Source organism: Grampus griseus (genome assembly GCF_964374135.1).
Source record: "Grampus griseus genome assembly, chromosome: 3".
NCBI lineage: Eukaryota > Metazoa > Chordata > Mammalia > Artiodactyla > Delphinidae > Grampus > Grampus griseus.
Window position 1 is genome coordinate 37,871,806 of NC_139019.1, and position 14,491 is coordinate 37,886,296.

Below are 14,491 nucleotides of genomic sequence, written 5' to 3' on the forward strand. Positions count from 1 at the left end.
GAGAAGGATGTTGCAGTCTCCAACTGTAATTGTGGGTTTGTCTATTTCTTCTTTCAGTTCTATTAGTTTTGCTTCACATATTTTGCAACTCTGCTGTTTGGTCTACATTTGCTTGGTGGGTTGATTCTTTTACCATTATGAATTGTCCTTTTCTGTTAATGGTAATTATCTTTGCTCTGACAACCACTTCATTGGATAGTAATAGTCTCCACTCCTATTTCCTTTTGATTAAAGTTTACATGGCATATATTTCCATCCTTTTACTTTACTGTTTTATCATTGTTTTCTTTTTCTTGCATTCCTGTGGGTTACTAGAACATTTTTTTACATTCCATTTTGATTTATCTATAATAGCTTTGTATATCTTTGTTAGTGGTTTCTCTAGGTATCATAATGCATAACTTATTACAATTTACTGATGTAGACATTTTACCAGTTTGAGTGTAGAAACTTTATCTTCTTTTATGTCCCTTTACACTCCCATTTATTATGTACACATATTAAATATTTCCTTTACATTTACATTATACTGACAACCAGATCAATGTTGTAATTTTTGCTTTAACAGTAAAAAATAATAGAGAAAATCAAGAGAAGAAAGTCTATTGTATTCACTGATATTTTTATTCTTTTCCATTGTTATTTCTCTCTTCATGATGTTCCAAAATTTCTTCTTTTATAATTGCTTTCTCTTCAGATAACTTTTTTTTTTAATAAAATACTGAACTTTATTGAGAAGTTTCAAGCATCAAGAACTGAGGAAGTATTTTTTAGTTCAGTTTATCAAAATACTTCAGTTTTCCAGCTGGATCTGGGATTACTGTTTCACCACCAGGTTTCCAACCACCAGGGCAGACTTCTCCATGTTTATTAGTGTACAGGAATGCTTGAACCAAACACAGTGTCTCATCCACAAATCTACTCCCAGGAAGGTCATTCAGAGTAATCTGTTTTAGGATTCCTTTGTCATCAGTAATGAAGAGACCTCTAAGAGTGTGGCCCGAGTCTTCCAGATATACGCTCTAGTCCTTTGAGATCTGATGGTTCAAATCTGAAAGAAGTGGAATCCTTATTGGCCCAAGTCCTCCTTGTCTTCGAGGGGTATTAATCCAGGCCAAATGGGTAAACTGTGAATCGACAGAGCATGCTACCACTTCAGTGTTTATGGATCTGAATTCCTCAGTTCTATTACCAAAGAATAACTGATTTCAGTTGGACACACAAAGTGAAATCAAGTGGGTAGAAGAAAAAAAACAGGTATTTCCCACAATAGTCAGTTAACTTCCAGCTGCTTAAATTCTCCATTTATCACAGCTGTTCCTTCCTAATAAGGTGCTGGCTTGGAAATCTTGGCTTTGCTGAGGTGCAGGGAGTGTGTACCCACCAGGTACACTTGTCTACACGCATAGAAGTGGCACTCCTCTTCATGGGTTGGGGGCCTCTCCTCCACCTCCAAGACCCACAGAGCTTTGGCCGGCAGCAGGAACAGCAGCAGCAGCAGCAGCAGTAGCCTACGGCTCCAGCCAGGGGCCGAAGTGGTTGCCGGTAGCCGCTGCAGCGCCTCCATGACCACGCGAGGGCAGTTGCACGTCCCTTGGCTCGAGCGCCACTTCGCCCGCCACCAGGCAGCTGCAACCGTGCACCCAATGCCCATGTGAGCCGAAGCACGGCGTTGCAAGACCTGCCCCGCCTCCTCATTCCCCCATCCCCCGGGCTCCCCACCCGGCCACATAGGTGTGAGCCCCACCTGCTCACCCCCTGCAGAGAACTTTCTTTAGCCATTCTTTTAGGGTAGGTCTGATGGTGACAAAGTTTTTTAGCTGTCCCTCATTGAGAATGTCTTGATTTCTACTTCATTATTGAAGGATCATTTCACCAGATATAGAACTTTGGATTTACAGTACTTTGAGCATTTGAAAAATGCTGTGACTCTTCTTTCTGTCCTTCATGGTTTTTGATAAGAAACCCACTGTCATTCAGTTTGTTTTTGTCCCAGCAGATAAGGTGTTTCTGTATTGCTGCTTTCAAGATTATTTATTTTTAGTTTTCACAACATGGATTACAGTGTGTCTTGGCATAGATTTCTTTGGGTTTATGGTGTGTTATTTGCACAGCTTCTTGAATCTGTAGGTTTATGTCACTTGCCAAATTTGGGGAAAGTTTCAGCCATTATTTATTTCTCGGAGTACATCTTCAGTGCTGCCATTTCCCCTCTCCTTCTGGGACTCCAGTAACACAAATGTTTATCTTTTGTTGTTATCCTACAGGTCCCTAAGGCTCTGTCATATTTTTTAGTCTAGATGACCTATGTTGTAGATTGGGCAATTTCTATTGTTGTCTTAAGTATGACTGATTTATCCTTCTATCATCTCCATCCTGCTGTTGAGCTTATCTACTGAGTTCTAAAAAAAAATCAGTTATTGTATTTTTCAGTTCTAAAATTTCTATTTGGGTCTTCCTTATACCTTCTATTTATTTTCTGATACTTTTTATTTATTTGCTTTTTTTCATTTGTTCATAAATGCTCACTGAAGCATTTTGATGATGGCTATTTTAAAATCATCATCAGATAATTCTCTTTTCATCATGGTATTGGCATCTGTTGATTGTTTTTTCTTATTCAGCGAGACGTTTTCATGATTTATGGTAAAACGAGTGAGGTTTTTATTGAAACCTGGATACTTTAGGTATTGTGAGACACTTTGGTGGGAAAAGGGGTACTTCACCTGGTTACTGTCAGGTAGAGTTGGAAATCCAAGTTCTTTTGCCTCCATTGACATCCAGGGAAGGAGGGGTACCTTGTCCCTCTAGGATGGAAGTGGGAATTCAGCCTTCCACTAGGAGTGGGAGAGGTGCCTTATTACCACCAGGTGGGTTAAAAGTCTCAGCTCCCCACTCAACTTTTGCTGCTGGTTGTGCATGGGGGAGCCACAGTGGTGGTGTTTGGCTGGAGAAGAATAGTTATTATCTAAATGTCTTTCTGCCTCGCTAGATTTTTCCTTTCCTGGTTCTTTGGCTAAAGAGAGGAGAGCTTTCTGTACCTGAACCCATTGGTTTTTCCAGGCTGTTGGCTTCTCTAGCACCTAGAATCAGGAATCTCATTGGTGTGTCATAACTTGTTTCCCAAAGTTCCTAGTTGATCTGCATTCTTGTCCTCACTTTTCAGAATATTTTACTGTAAATATTAAATATTTACTTATTTAATAAGGCACAGATTGTTAGCTATACTTGGATGGAGGAACAGAGGAAAATATGTCAACTACGTCTTTCCAGACATGGATCTCCCCAATCATTTCTTCTTTTTTTTAATCTAGTCACTGCCCAAATACAATTACTCACTCCTTTTAAATTGGCCTCATATGCTTTACAACACAAACACTTCTTTATTAGCCGTTCATCATTTTAATATATATATTTAATTATTTCAATTAAAGTAAGAGTCAAGTGTAATACATAGTGAAATATGCTATTATTCTCCCTAATGTGTTTTTCTTTTTACCTTGACTGACTGGCAGGACCATTAAAATGCTCTGTTTGGAATATTGATTCTCTTTTGTAGCAGTAGACATTTTCATAGAATACAGATTTTGAAATATTTTGTAACTGTTTTTGCTAAACTAATTGAAAATGACATTGCAATGTTGGGAAAAAAAATCACCCAGGACAACAAGCAGATATGTTCTATACATTAATTTCATTTTAAATGTCCATTTTTGTCAAGGCCACAGTTGTCTTAAATTTTCTAAACATATCTTGATATGTTTTGAAAATTCCTTTCTAACTTTCTATTTGATGTGTCAAAATACAGAATCCCAGCTGTAGGCAGTTTTTTTTGTTGGACTTGAGAAGCACAAATTGTTTTACAAAACTTGAATTTCCTGGGTGTATAATCAAAAATCAAAAAGTCAGTGTTTTCTATTATCTAGTGCCTTTAAATTCACATTTAAGTGATTATTAAAAATTTAAAATAAGTTTTATGATACTTAAATTTTTAATTCAGAGTACATTTTATTGAATTTAAATACATATTAGGCATGTCCTTTGAGTTAATGCAACAAAAACATTTTTAAACATTCTAATACAAACATTTTCTGTGCTGTTTACATAAATACAGAAAGACATTAATGAGAATTTAGACACACATGCTAAAAAAAACATTACAACTACTAGGAAATATGTCATAATAAACCCATGGTCCTTGATTTAAAAAAAAAAAAAGTAAAGTTTATGGTCAAATTTCTATCTTAAGAGACACAAAAGCAGTTCATGTCATCATATTTTGTGGTATTTTTAAACCATTACATAGCATTATAGTTAATTATATATGTAATAAGTCTAATATTTTCATTTGTTTATCAAATAAACTTTAGAAAAATAAGAATTTGTGCTAATTATTTTCTGAGGTAAATTACAAATTAAATAGCAAAATCAATTTTTATAAGCAAAAGTTCTTAATAGATAACACACCAAAATAATATATAGACTTTAACCAATATCCTAAACAAGTTTCACTAGCATTCTCCCATTTGGGACATGAGAAATAATGAAATATAAATGTTACAGGTTAATCATGTGATTAAAAGTAATTTTGACAATGTTAGTCATGAGTGATGTTCACTGATTTCATAAGTAAATTTCATTATAAGGGCATAATCAGGCATTCCTGATTTATTGAAAATTATATAGATATTATCATTATGACACATTAATCATGAAGGTAAGCAAGTCCAAAGAATTGTCTAGTTCGTTTCACAGGCCATCAAAAACAGGACTTTCTTTCCCAGCTTCTCTTACAACTTGTGAATCACATTTTCAAATGCTGATACAGTTTAATCATACTACTTTTGAAAAGTAATAAATCTTTAAGCTTACTAAATTGTCTCATTATAGGCACATCTCTATAGTGAAACTCACCGGGCATTTGCTAAAGATAGGTCATTCCTTGGAGGTAAATTTCAAAGCGTTTATTACTCAAAATTGCAGACATTACTGCTTTGCCTAGGCTAGATCATCCATAAAGTACTTAGCTCCTACCTACAGGCTAAAAATGTGACTTACAGTCTGTTTTCTGTTTGTCCTGGTAAAATTACAAATAGCACTTTATTTCATTCTCAGTGTTTGGATGATAAATTTTATGGTCACACTAGTTATTGAGAAAACAGTGAAGACTCTCAAACAGAAGTATATTGATTCCCCAGCACCACTGCAGGAACACAAGTATGCCACAGAATAGGTTCTGTAAGCCTTAAGAATAAAATTATGGAACTTATTATTTAACTGACCATCAAAAGGAGTGAAATTTTTTTTAAAGAAAGACAGTTAATAGATAATAGCCTCATTTTTCTAAGAAGCACCTAAGTAGCAGGCCAAAGCTGTTCAACATAGTTAAACCTAGACTCTTGAGGAGGACTCCTTGGATTTCAATCCCAGATCCAAATACCTAATCTCTCAAGCTTCAGTTTCCTCATCTATAAAAAAGTAGTTAATAGTTTCTGTAGCATAAGATGATGTGGAAATTAAATGAGATAACACATTTCAAAGTATTTAGCACAGTACTTGTCACATGCTAAGCACTCAACAGATGTGTTTATTACTATTTAATAATATGATATACCCTCAATAAAGAACTCAGCTGATAAACTGAGCATGTAACTGACCTTTCAGGTATACTGCAAATACATTCCTAAATATCACGTGAAAAAAATGCACATAGATAGTTCCAGTTTTCTTTTTATCTATGCTAGAGAAGATAAATTCGCAATTAATCAAAATCAAAGTAGATAGTACATAAATATGTATAATTTAAGATTCCAAAATAATTGAGTCATTCATCTATTTTTCAGTCAGTCAATAAATATAAATTCAGAGAAAGCTATAATAGGTCAGTGTGCCTTTTAATTAATACTGGAACACACACTTGAACTTGCTGCCACCTAAACATGCTAACGGGAAGCAAGTCCCTAATTCATTGCATAACTTGTTCAGTTAGAGAAGATTCATTTTCTATAAAGAAGTAGATATTCAGTAAATAATTTGCACAAATCTATTTAAATGCCTCAAAGATGAAAACCCAGGGAATAAGTGAGCAGAACTGACATTCTTTTTCTTTTGATGAATTTAATTAACAACAAACTTTCGGTGACCAAAACTAACCAACGAAAGCTTTCTAAAAAATATATTTAATACAAATTTTGAATTGGATTCTGAGATATTCTGAGGTACTCTTGAGGTACTCTGAGATATTCTTGAGGTATTGGCAGGGAGGAGGAAAGAGAAAATTAGTGGAGTGGACACTAATATCTACAGTACCATGCAAAGAACTACAATTACTAAAATTCTTTATATAAAGTCAATACACTGTATTATTAAAATAAAGGATTGGGCTTCCCTGGTGGCGCAGTGGTTGGGAGTCCGTCTGCCGATACAGGGGACACAAGTTCGTGCCCCGGTCCGGGAGGATCCTACATGACATGGAGCGGCTGGGCCCATGAGCCATGGCTGCTGGGCCTGCATGTCCAGAGCCTGTGCTCCGCGGCGGGGGAGGCCACAGCAGTGAGAGACCCGCGTACGGCAAAAAAAAAATAATAATAAATAAATAAATAAAAATAAAATAAAGGATAAAAATAAGGTTAACATTTGCACTGCCTATGAAAAATAAAGGACAATAGGAACTTTTTTTTTTAAGTTTTTTTGATGTGGACCATTTTTTAAGTCTTTATTGAATTTGTTACAATATTGCTTCTGTTTTATGTTTTGGTTTTTTGGCCGGGAGGCATATGGATCTTAGCTTCCTGACCAGGGATCAAACCCGCACCCCCTCCATTGGAAGGCGAAGTCTTAACCTCTGGACTGCCAGGGAAGTCCCAATAGGAATTTAGATAAGTTGAAAGCAACATACCCTGTATAATAGTTTAGGAATCAGAACTCCCTTTGCTCATTTGATTATTACACATTATTAAAATCTGACAGGACTTTTTATTCTATTATTACTGTTTTTCAAAGAAGTAGAAGCAAACAAGTTTTAAAGGCTTGTTTATCTCTGTTAAAGTATGTTGTTTCAATTCTGAAGTCATAATTTAGATTTTTCTTCTAAAAATAAGTATAACTTTATGAAATTTGATGTTTACCTGTACATTTATCCATGCACCACACACTTCATGGCATCTCCAATGTACCCTCTCTGTGGTAGGTATGGGATACAGAAATAAAAGCAGAATCCAGGAAGGAGACATATAAGTGCATATTTATAATACAGGGTAATAAGCACAAAGAAACATGGAGTTATTTGAGCCCATAAGATGGCACATACTCAGCTGGGTATGAGGGATCTGCCAGGAAGTAACATCAGATTAAAGTCTTGAAAGCTGAACTTGAGTTCATCAAAAGGGAGGAGCACAGGGGGCAGCATTCTGGACAGACTCTCTATGTCAAGGCTAAATCAAGACAGTGGGAAAGGATTCACAATTTGGAAAACTGCAATACTAAGATATGGGAAAGGTGAGCCTGTAGAGCTTTGTCATGGAAGCTGCCACATTAAGCTACATAGTGAGATTTGTGTTTCAGAAATATGGCCCAGCAGCAATGCAAAACATGATTAACCGAAGATGAGACTGAGGTAGGAAAATCAAGACCTTAGCTGTTGCAGCTGGCGAGCATGGGGTAGGGGAAGCAGTGAGTGGATTAATGAGCTATTAAAAAGGCCAAAGGAATAGAGACTCATTACTAATAAACATTAGTTAATAGAGAAGAAAATAGCACAGTGAGCTCTAGGTTTTGGCCTCGGTAACTAGATGCTGAGAAAAAAGGGAAAGACTGCAAAGAGAAGATTTACATTAGAGCATAAACTGAATATGAAAAATCTGGGAATTTTAAGACATCATTAAATCTACTTATTATGCTGCAAAACTCTGTTGGCTAGAAAGACTGATAGAATTTCCCAAGGTGTCTAATATATAAACGTGGAGTAGTTTTCCTACTTCAGCTTTTCTGCTTGCTTAGTATTTTCAGTTGGTCATTTCAATTTACAATTGGTCATTTTTAGTTAATCCATTCATCTCCGTGAGGTTAGTTAATGGAAGCATTCCATTTTTAACCTAACAGTGGTGGAATAATTTTCTGGAAGTTCTCCAGAGAGACTCTGAAAAGCCAAAATTCAACTTTAATTTTCTGAGTACCTTTTCTGCTTAAAGTTACTGAAGAGAATTGTCTTTGCTAGGAAAAATAGCAAGCATTAACACTTAAAAATTCAATTTACTACATAAATATTTCAGATTATTTTACATTGGGGTAGCAATTTTTCTTGCTTGAGAACCATTTTGTGGTGGCACAAGAGAAGAATGTGTACTGCATATGAGCTACAAATTGGGGATTTGTATATGTCCAGTCACAAATACATTGTTTTGAATTGGACTTAGTCAAATAGCAGGTCTGAATAATTTTTCACTGAATTCAAATTGTTTAGATTAATAAGTGAACTGCTTGGTTGTCTGCCATCATATAGATACCACCCAAGATCATTTTATCAAATTAATATTAATTAAACCAAAACAAATGCCTGGCTTATTGCTCTAAAACAAGAATAAGATGAAACTTGCCATTACTTAAATGATGTAGTCTATTCAACAAAACTTGTGTCAACAGTTAACATCTTTACACAAAGCACTGCTGCAACAAAATGAGTAGCTTCCAAGTGACACTTTATGTGTATTATTTATACTAGTAATATTTTCATCATTAGTTAAGATGCCATATAAAGTATAATTTTTCACTACCTGAATTTTATGATAATTTTCTCAACCAGAACATCATATAAATGTCTAAAAAGTATTTTTTTCAAATAATTGAACACCTCTTTTTCAAGCTTTAATCCTCTAGTCACCAAGATCATGGGTTCTTTGCCCCCATCCCAAATCCTTCCCTCTTTGCCTGTGATTGTTCGGAACCCTGCTGCACTGTGAGCAGGGGGACATCAGAACCAAGGGCCCCCCAGCAGGTTTCACATCGCTGTCTTTAACCTAACCTAGTATCCTGCCATATGATGTTAATGTTACATTTAAAACCATTAACAACTTTTCATGTCTATTCAGATTTCATTGGATTTATAGTGATTTTTATAAAATAGTTCAGTTATATATGCAATAGAAACAAAGTATTCTATTTTAAAGAAAAGTCTAAGTTACTGGCAGCAACATAGAACTGCTTTAGTACTTCTTGATTTCAGACAAAGGATTAGTATTATAAACCAGTAATAATTCATTTTTAGATATTTAGCCAGCCATGGATACCAGGAAATCATGAAGCACGGAAGCATGTCAGTAGCAGTGCTACATCCCGTCTATGTGAACCTGTACCCTACAACATCAACACCAGCTGTCATTTAAGAAATCCAAAACCCATAGCTTTAAAAAAATGTTCTCCAGGGGGCTTCCCTGGTGGCGCAGTGGTTGAGGGTCCGCCTGCCGATGCAGGGGACGCAGGTTCGTGCCCCGGTCCAGGAGGATCCCACATGCCGTGGAGCGGCTGGGCCCGTGAGCCACGGCCGCTGAGCCTGTGCGTCCGGAGCCTGTGCTCCGCAACGGGAGAGGCCACGGCGGTGAGAGGCCCACGTACCACAAAGAAAAAAAATAAAAAAACGTTTTCCATAAAGACTAAATATCACTTTAGCCTGGTGTGGGAAAACAGTGGCGATGAGTGGAATGAGATTAGGAAATCTGCTTTCGTGGTGATGGAGATTTGGGGCAAGTGTATGGTTTTATTTCCTTGCCTTAAACCAATATTTTTGTAAGAAAAGTATGTTTTTCTTATGGACATTGTACAGTAACCATCATTAACAAAGGTAGAAAGTGCTAATTTCCCCTTGAGGACACTTTTTTTCAATATGACTGAAGGATGAACTTTACATGAAAATTATTACAAATACTTCTACATCTAGTAAACATGATTGGGGAAAAAAGCGTTTTAAGACAAATGGCAAAGGGTTTGTCTTTAATGAATTCTTTGGTTATAAACAGGTCTTGAGTGACATTCGCTCTGTGTACTATTTGGTTTTGCTGGTGTCTGTTCTGTGTGTCACTTGAGGACTAGAATGAAATTAATTGTCCTGGGTTACAGCTCATAGAACATACTTAATACAATTTACCTTGCTTTAATGTAAAATAATAATAGAATGAAAATATATCTTTAGATCCGAAATAGCATATATTATTTACAAAGCTACTGCTGAGCATCTTGCACAAACTTTTTATCCTTTTAAAAATAAAAATGCATGTGTTCTTAACAGGAAGCAGAAACAAAGCTGAAATCCAAACTCTTTGACATCTTCCTGTGACTCTTGACATGATGTTTCTCATTCACTGGCCCACAGATTCCTGAGTTACATAAAGCATAATGAAACATAATTAGCATAACCTGGTTATTCTATAATAACTTATTATCACTTTAGCAAAGCAAAAATGTCTGGAAGAGGTGATCCAAACTACTGCCAAAACCAACAGTTCCTATTGTAAATACTCAAGGAAAAAATTGTTTATGAACTATGAAAATTTTGATTCTAATCAGTGAAGAAAATAAGCTAATATTGATTCATTCATAGCACCAAGTATATGGGAATATGTGACAATAAAATAGGAGAATCCAGAAAAACTGAGAGAGAAAAAAAATAAGACTACATAAAAAATTGTAAAAGAAACTAGCCTGTGGTGACAAAAGAAACAATATATATCTGCAGTGTAATAGATTCACTTTTAGATTGGTTGTTACATGTTCTCTGGTGGAAAAAAGATGCTTATTTTTGTGTAACTATATATATTCTCCTACAATATTGTTTAAAAAAGCATATCCAAGCACATAGTGAATGACTAGGTCTTTTTAAAACTAAAAAATGTAGATGGATTAATGGCCTATGCATATTGAATTTTATTTGGAATACCATTTTGAATCAACTTACATTTTTTCTGTGCCTGGGGGCATTATTTTCTATACCATTGCTATCATCTGATTTCCTGTAGAGAAAACAAGAAAGAAAATTACTAGATGTTTACACTGCATAAAACTAAGGTCAGTACACCACCTATATCATGGCCATCAGGTTAAAATTTAAAAGGTCAATACAGACAGAATTTATTCTTCCTAAAAATGTTTTACTCATAGTGTTGATTTTATTTGTATGCCATTGCTTGGAGAGGAACTGTTGCCACAGATGACAGTGACAAAGGCCTGTTTCTTTTATGCAGAGGGAGAATTGCTTCTCCCCAAGCATGAGTGGAGGCTTGAGTATATAGCCTAACTTAATATGTTGCTTTGCCACATGCAAGATAATAGCCAATCAGGAGCTCAGCCAGTATGTGCAATACAGGTGCTGTAATTCAACATGTTTATTACATTGAATTAGAGGTTAAACATGGTTCTTTATCTACCCAATGTGCATCAGAGTAAGACCACAATGTGGGCTCCAGATTCTTAAGGAAAACTAAACTAGGTTACAAGGGTATATAATAAATACCCTTCTAGATGTTATTGGCAGGCTTGAGCTCATTAAACTAGTACCACCAGATAATAAATTCAACAACCTAATCGGCTGTCTAAAAATTTGGGGGATGGGGCAGGTAGGTTAAATATTGTGTGAAATTGTGTGGGTTAAATATCTGGGTGGATCAGATAAATGCTGTTTGAAATGACTAGCTTGTTTTGATATTATATGCTTATTTAGTAGTGTACTATTGTTAAAAGTCATTTTCACCAAGAAATTCTATGAATCACTGGTATCTAAACACATATATAAGCATCAAATATAAAATGTATTGATAAACAATATTCTCTGTAAAGAAAAATTTATCTCCTAAACTAAAAATTCTAAAAACAGCATTGGTGAAAGTTGCTCTAAATGAGTACAATGAGTGCCCTTGATACTGATTTAAATCTAAAGATACTGAAATAACCAAAAGATGAGAAATGTGACTGCAAGGGACTGGATAGAAACACTGGGGAGGCTGAGCTGGGAGAACAAAAGAATCCAGGCAACAGAGTAGTTGTTTCAAATACCTGAATGACGGTCATGTTTTTTATATGACTCTGAGTATAAGAAAGGTAATCAATACATGGGAACCAGAAAGATAAAATGTTCAAATCAATACAAACAAGATGTCCAAGTTCTCCGGAAAGAGATTCAAATTCCTTCCAACCATGAGAGTCTCTGATTCTAAGACAACACTTTTTTCCTATCTGGGGTTATGGAACTCCTGACCCATAAAATAATTATTTTATGCCCTTAATTATTATTTTATGCTCTTAATTTAGAAGTTCATATCCTGTTGATTTAAGTTACCTGCCATGTGTGAACTGAGTAAAAAATAACTATTTGAATAATGTCTACGAATATCTGCATGACAGCTGTCCGCCCCACTCCTGCTCTTTAACTGTGGCTATAGCACTCACACCTCAGAGCCCCTGTTGACTGAAAAAGATAAACTTCAGTGTCATTTTGGGTTGGTAATAGTTGCTCAGCCCTCCCATTTCCTAGGTTTCTTTCGGCTCCTTTAATCTGGTCTCATTTTCTTGGTCCCCAGCCCTTGGCAGTGTTACTTGGACTTTAAGCACCTCTCTCACTAGGCTCCACTGTCAGTTCTCTGGCTTGGTGGGCTCAGTAACTCCCACGTTCACCAAACCAAATGATATCCCTGGTAATTTTCTTCCTAGTTCTCCTCATGCTCCGCTCAACTCTAAACAAAGGAGACTGTAACAGAAATATGCCACAATTTGTGTTCCTTCAAAAATAATGACACAATTCTAGCCCAGTGATTTTCAACACTGAATTCTGAGAATCAGAATCAGTGATAGGCACTTTAAAGAAATACAGATGCCCAGGCACCCATCCCAGAGGTTCTGATCTAAGATATCCAGTTAGGTCTGAGTAACTGTAATTTTAAGGAGCATCCTAAGTGATCAAAAATATAGCCAGGGTTGAGAATCATTGCTTTACACAAATAATACTTCCTCATGGTTCTTGAGTGCCTCCTGTGCATCAAAGCCTATGCTAAGAATTTTTACACATAGAAAGTCATTTAATCCAGAAACCTTATGTGGTAAGTAATATCATTAAACCCATTTTGTTGAAGAGAAAACTGAAGCACAGAGAGGTGAAAGTAAGTGGTGGAGGGGGATTCTGTTGCATGCAGGTAAATGCCAAATGCCATTCTTCACCACAACATGGACATCTACAGAAAATAACACACACGTTATATACTCTTGTACTTTTTTCCTCTAACTGCAAACATTTTATTTAATTTCATATTTATCTGTATTTTACACATGTGAAAATTAACCTATTAAAAAATAATACTTACAGCTGTTCAATTTGTTCAAATTCCTTCCCATCATCTGTGTAACAAAAGAAGAATTTAACTCTTAAGATTGGTTTATTATTCTTACAAAGCATATATGCTCAATTCTACTTTCCCCTGAATTCAACATCCCCTGACTGCCTGTGCTGTTTTCCCGCTCTGGAATGAGAGAGATGGGCCCCATCAGACAGCTGCCCCTCCATCATGTCCACTCCTTCCCTGCTCTCCCGACTTGCAAAATTGCCTGCAGTTTTGATCAAGCATAGTCTGGTGCCTGGGATCATCAAAAACAGAACTGACTGATTTGTAATTATTTAAGTTATGAAAAATTTAGTACAAAATCAGGAAAAAATACAGAATATAAAATAAATTTTCTTAGGGGACCATTGGTTTCTCAGTCTGTTATCCATCAGGCACAGGCTATGAAAACAGAAAGCTGGCAGGCAATGTCTTTTATGAGAATTTCAGAATGTTTGATAAAACGTTTTTAAAAATGAGTTATCTAAATGAAAGAATAATTGTTTGTCTTTGAGATCTTTTATATTAAGCTAATGCAGAATTTTCTAATATTCCAGTACCAGTGCACATATCACTTAATTGGTGTGCTGGTCCCAGTAACACCAAAGAAAAGGGAAAAAAGGTATATTTTAACATTAAATTTTTTTAGGAAGTTGATACAGGAAGACCATCAATATAAGCTCATAGCTCACTGTCACCATTGTTGTTAACATAAATACCACTACAAAAAACAAAAGTTAGATTTTTTTCTAAAGCCACCATAATGGATTAAGTCATAACATGAGAATTATCTAAAAAAAAGAAATCCTACCTGAGTGCTTCTTTTTCTTTTGGGTGTACATTTCAAAAAGCAGAATAATAGCCACTAAAAGAACCACCTCAACAGCTATTCCAAGAAATGCTTTGAGAGGCACCCAATAACTCAGCACGACAAGTTCAACGTGTTCTTCACTCTCGCCTAATTGGAATATTGCATGGCACCAGTAAGATCCCTGATCTTCCTCTGAAAGTTGCATTATCTTGAGCCTTGTTTCATTAGCATTTTTTCCATTGATCACATACTTATTGTTCATTGGAACACCAACAGGAACCTAATAGAAGGAGACATTAAAATCCATTCCTATCATATTGCATAA

The 14,491-nt window shown here is 35.8% G+C and overlaps 1 protein-coding gene and 1 pseudogene across 2 annotated transcripts in view; both read right to left on the reverse strand.

The window, feature by feature from the left end:
- Nucleotides 1-770: 770 nt before the first annotated feature.
- LOC309820660 (peroxiredoxin-4-like) lies at nucleotides 771-1,567 on the reverse strand (annotated as a pseudogene). Its single transcript has one exon. The product of its transcript is annotated as a peroxiredoxin-4-like (transcript).
- An 8,625-nt stretch (nucleotides 1,568-10,192) lies between these two features.
- Nucleotides 10,193-14,491, reverse strand: part of EMB (embigin) — a gene marked incomplete at its 5' end in the record, with an annotated part of 40,327 nt that continues 36,028 nt past the window's right edge. The window contains 4 exons of the mRNA XM_082651600.1: nucleotides 10,193-10,367; nucleotides 10,946-11,000; nucleotides 13,341-13,374; nucleotides 14,167-14,446. Coding sequence (XP_082507726.1) covers nucleotides 10,350-10,367; nucleotides 10,946-11,000; nucleotides 13,341-13,374; nucleotides 14,167-14,446 — 387 coding nt within the window. The 3' untranslated portion in view covers nucleotides 10,193-10,349. The remainder of the gene's footprint in view (nucleotides 10,368-10,945; nucleotides 11,001-13,340; nucleotides 13,375-14,166; nucleotides 14,447-14,491) is intronic.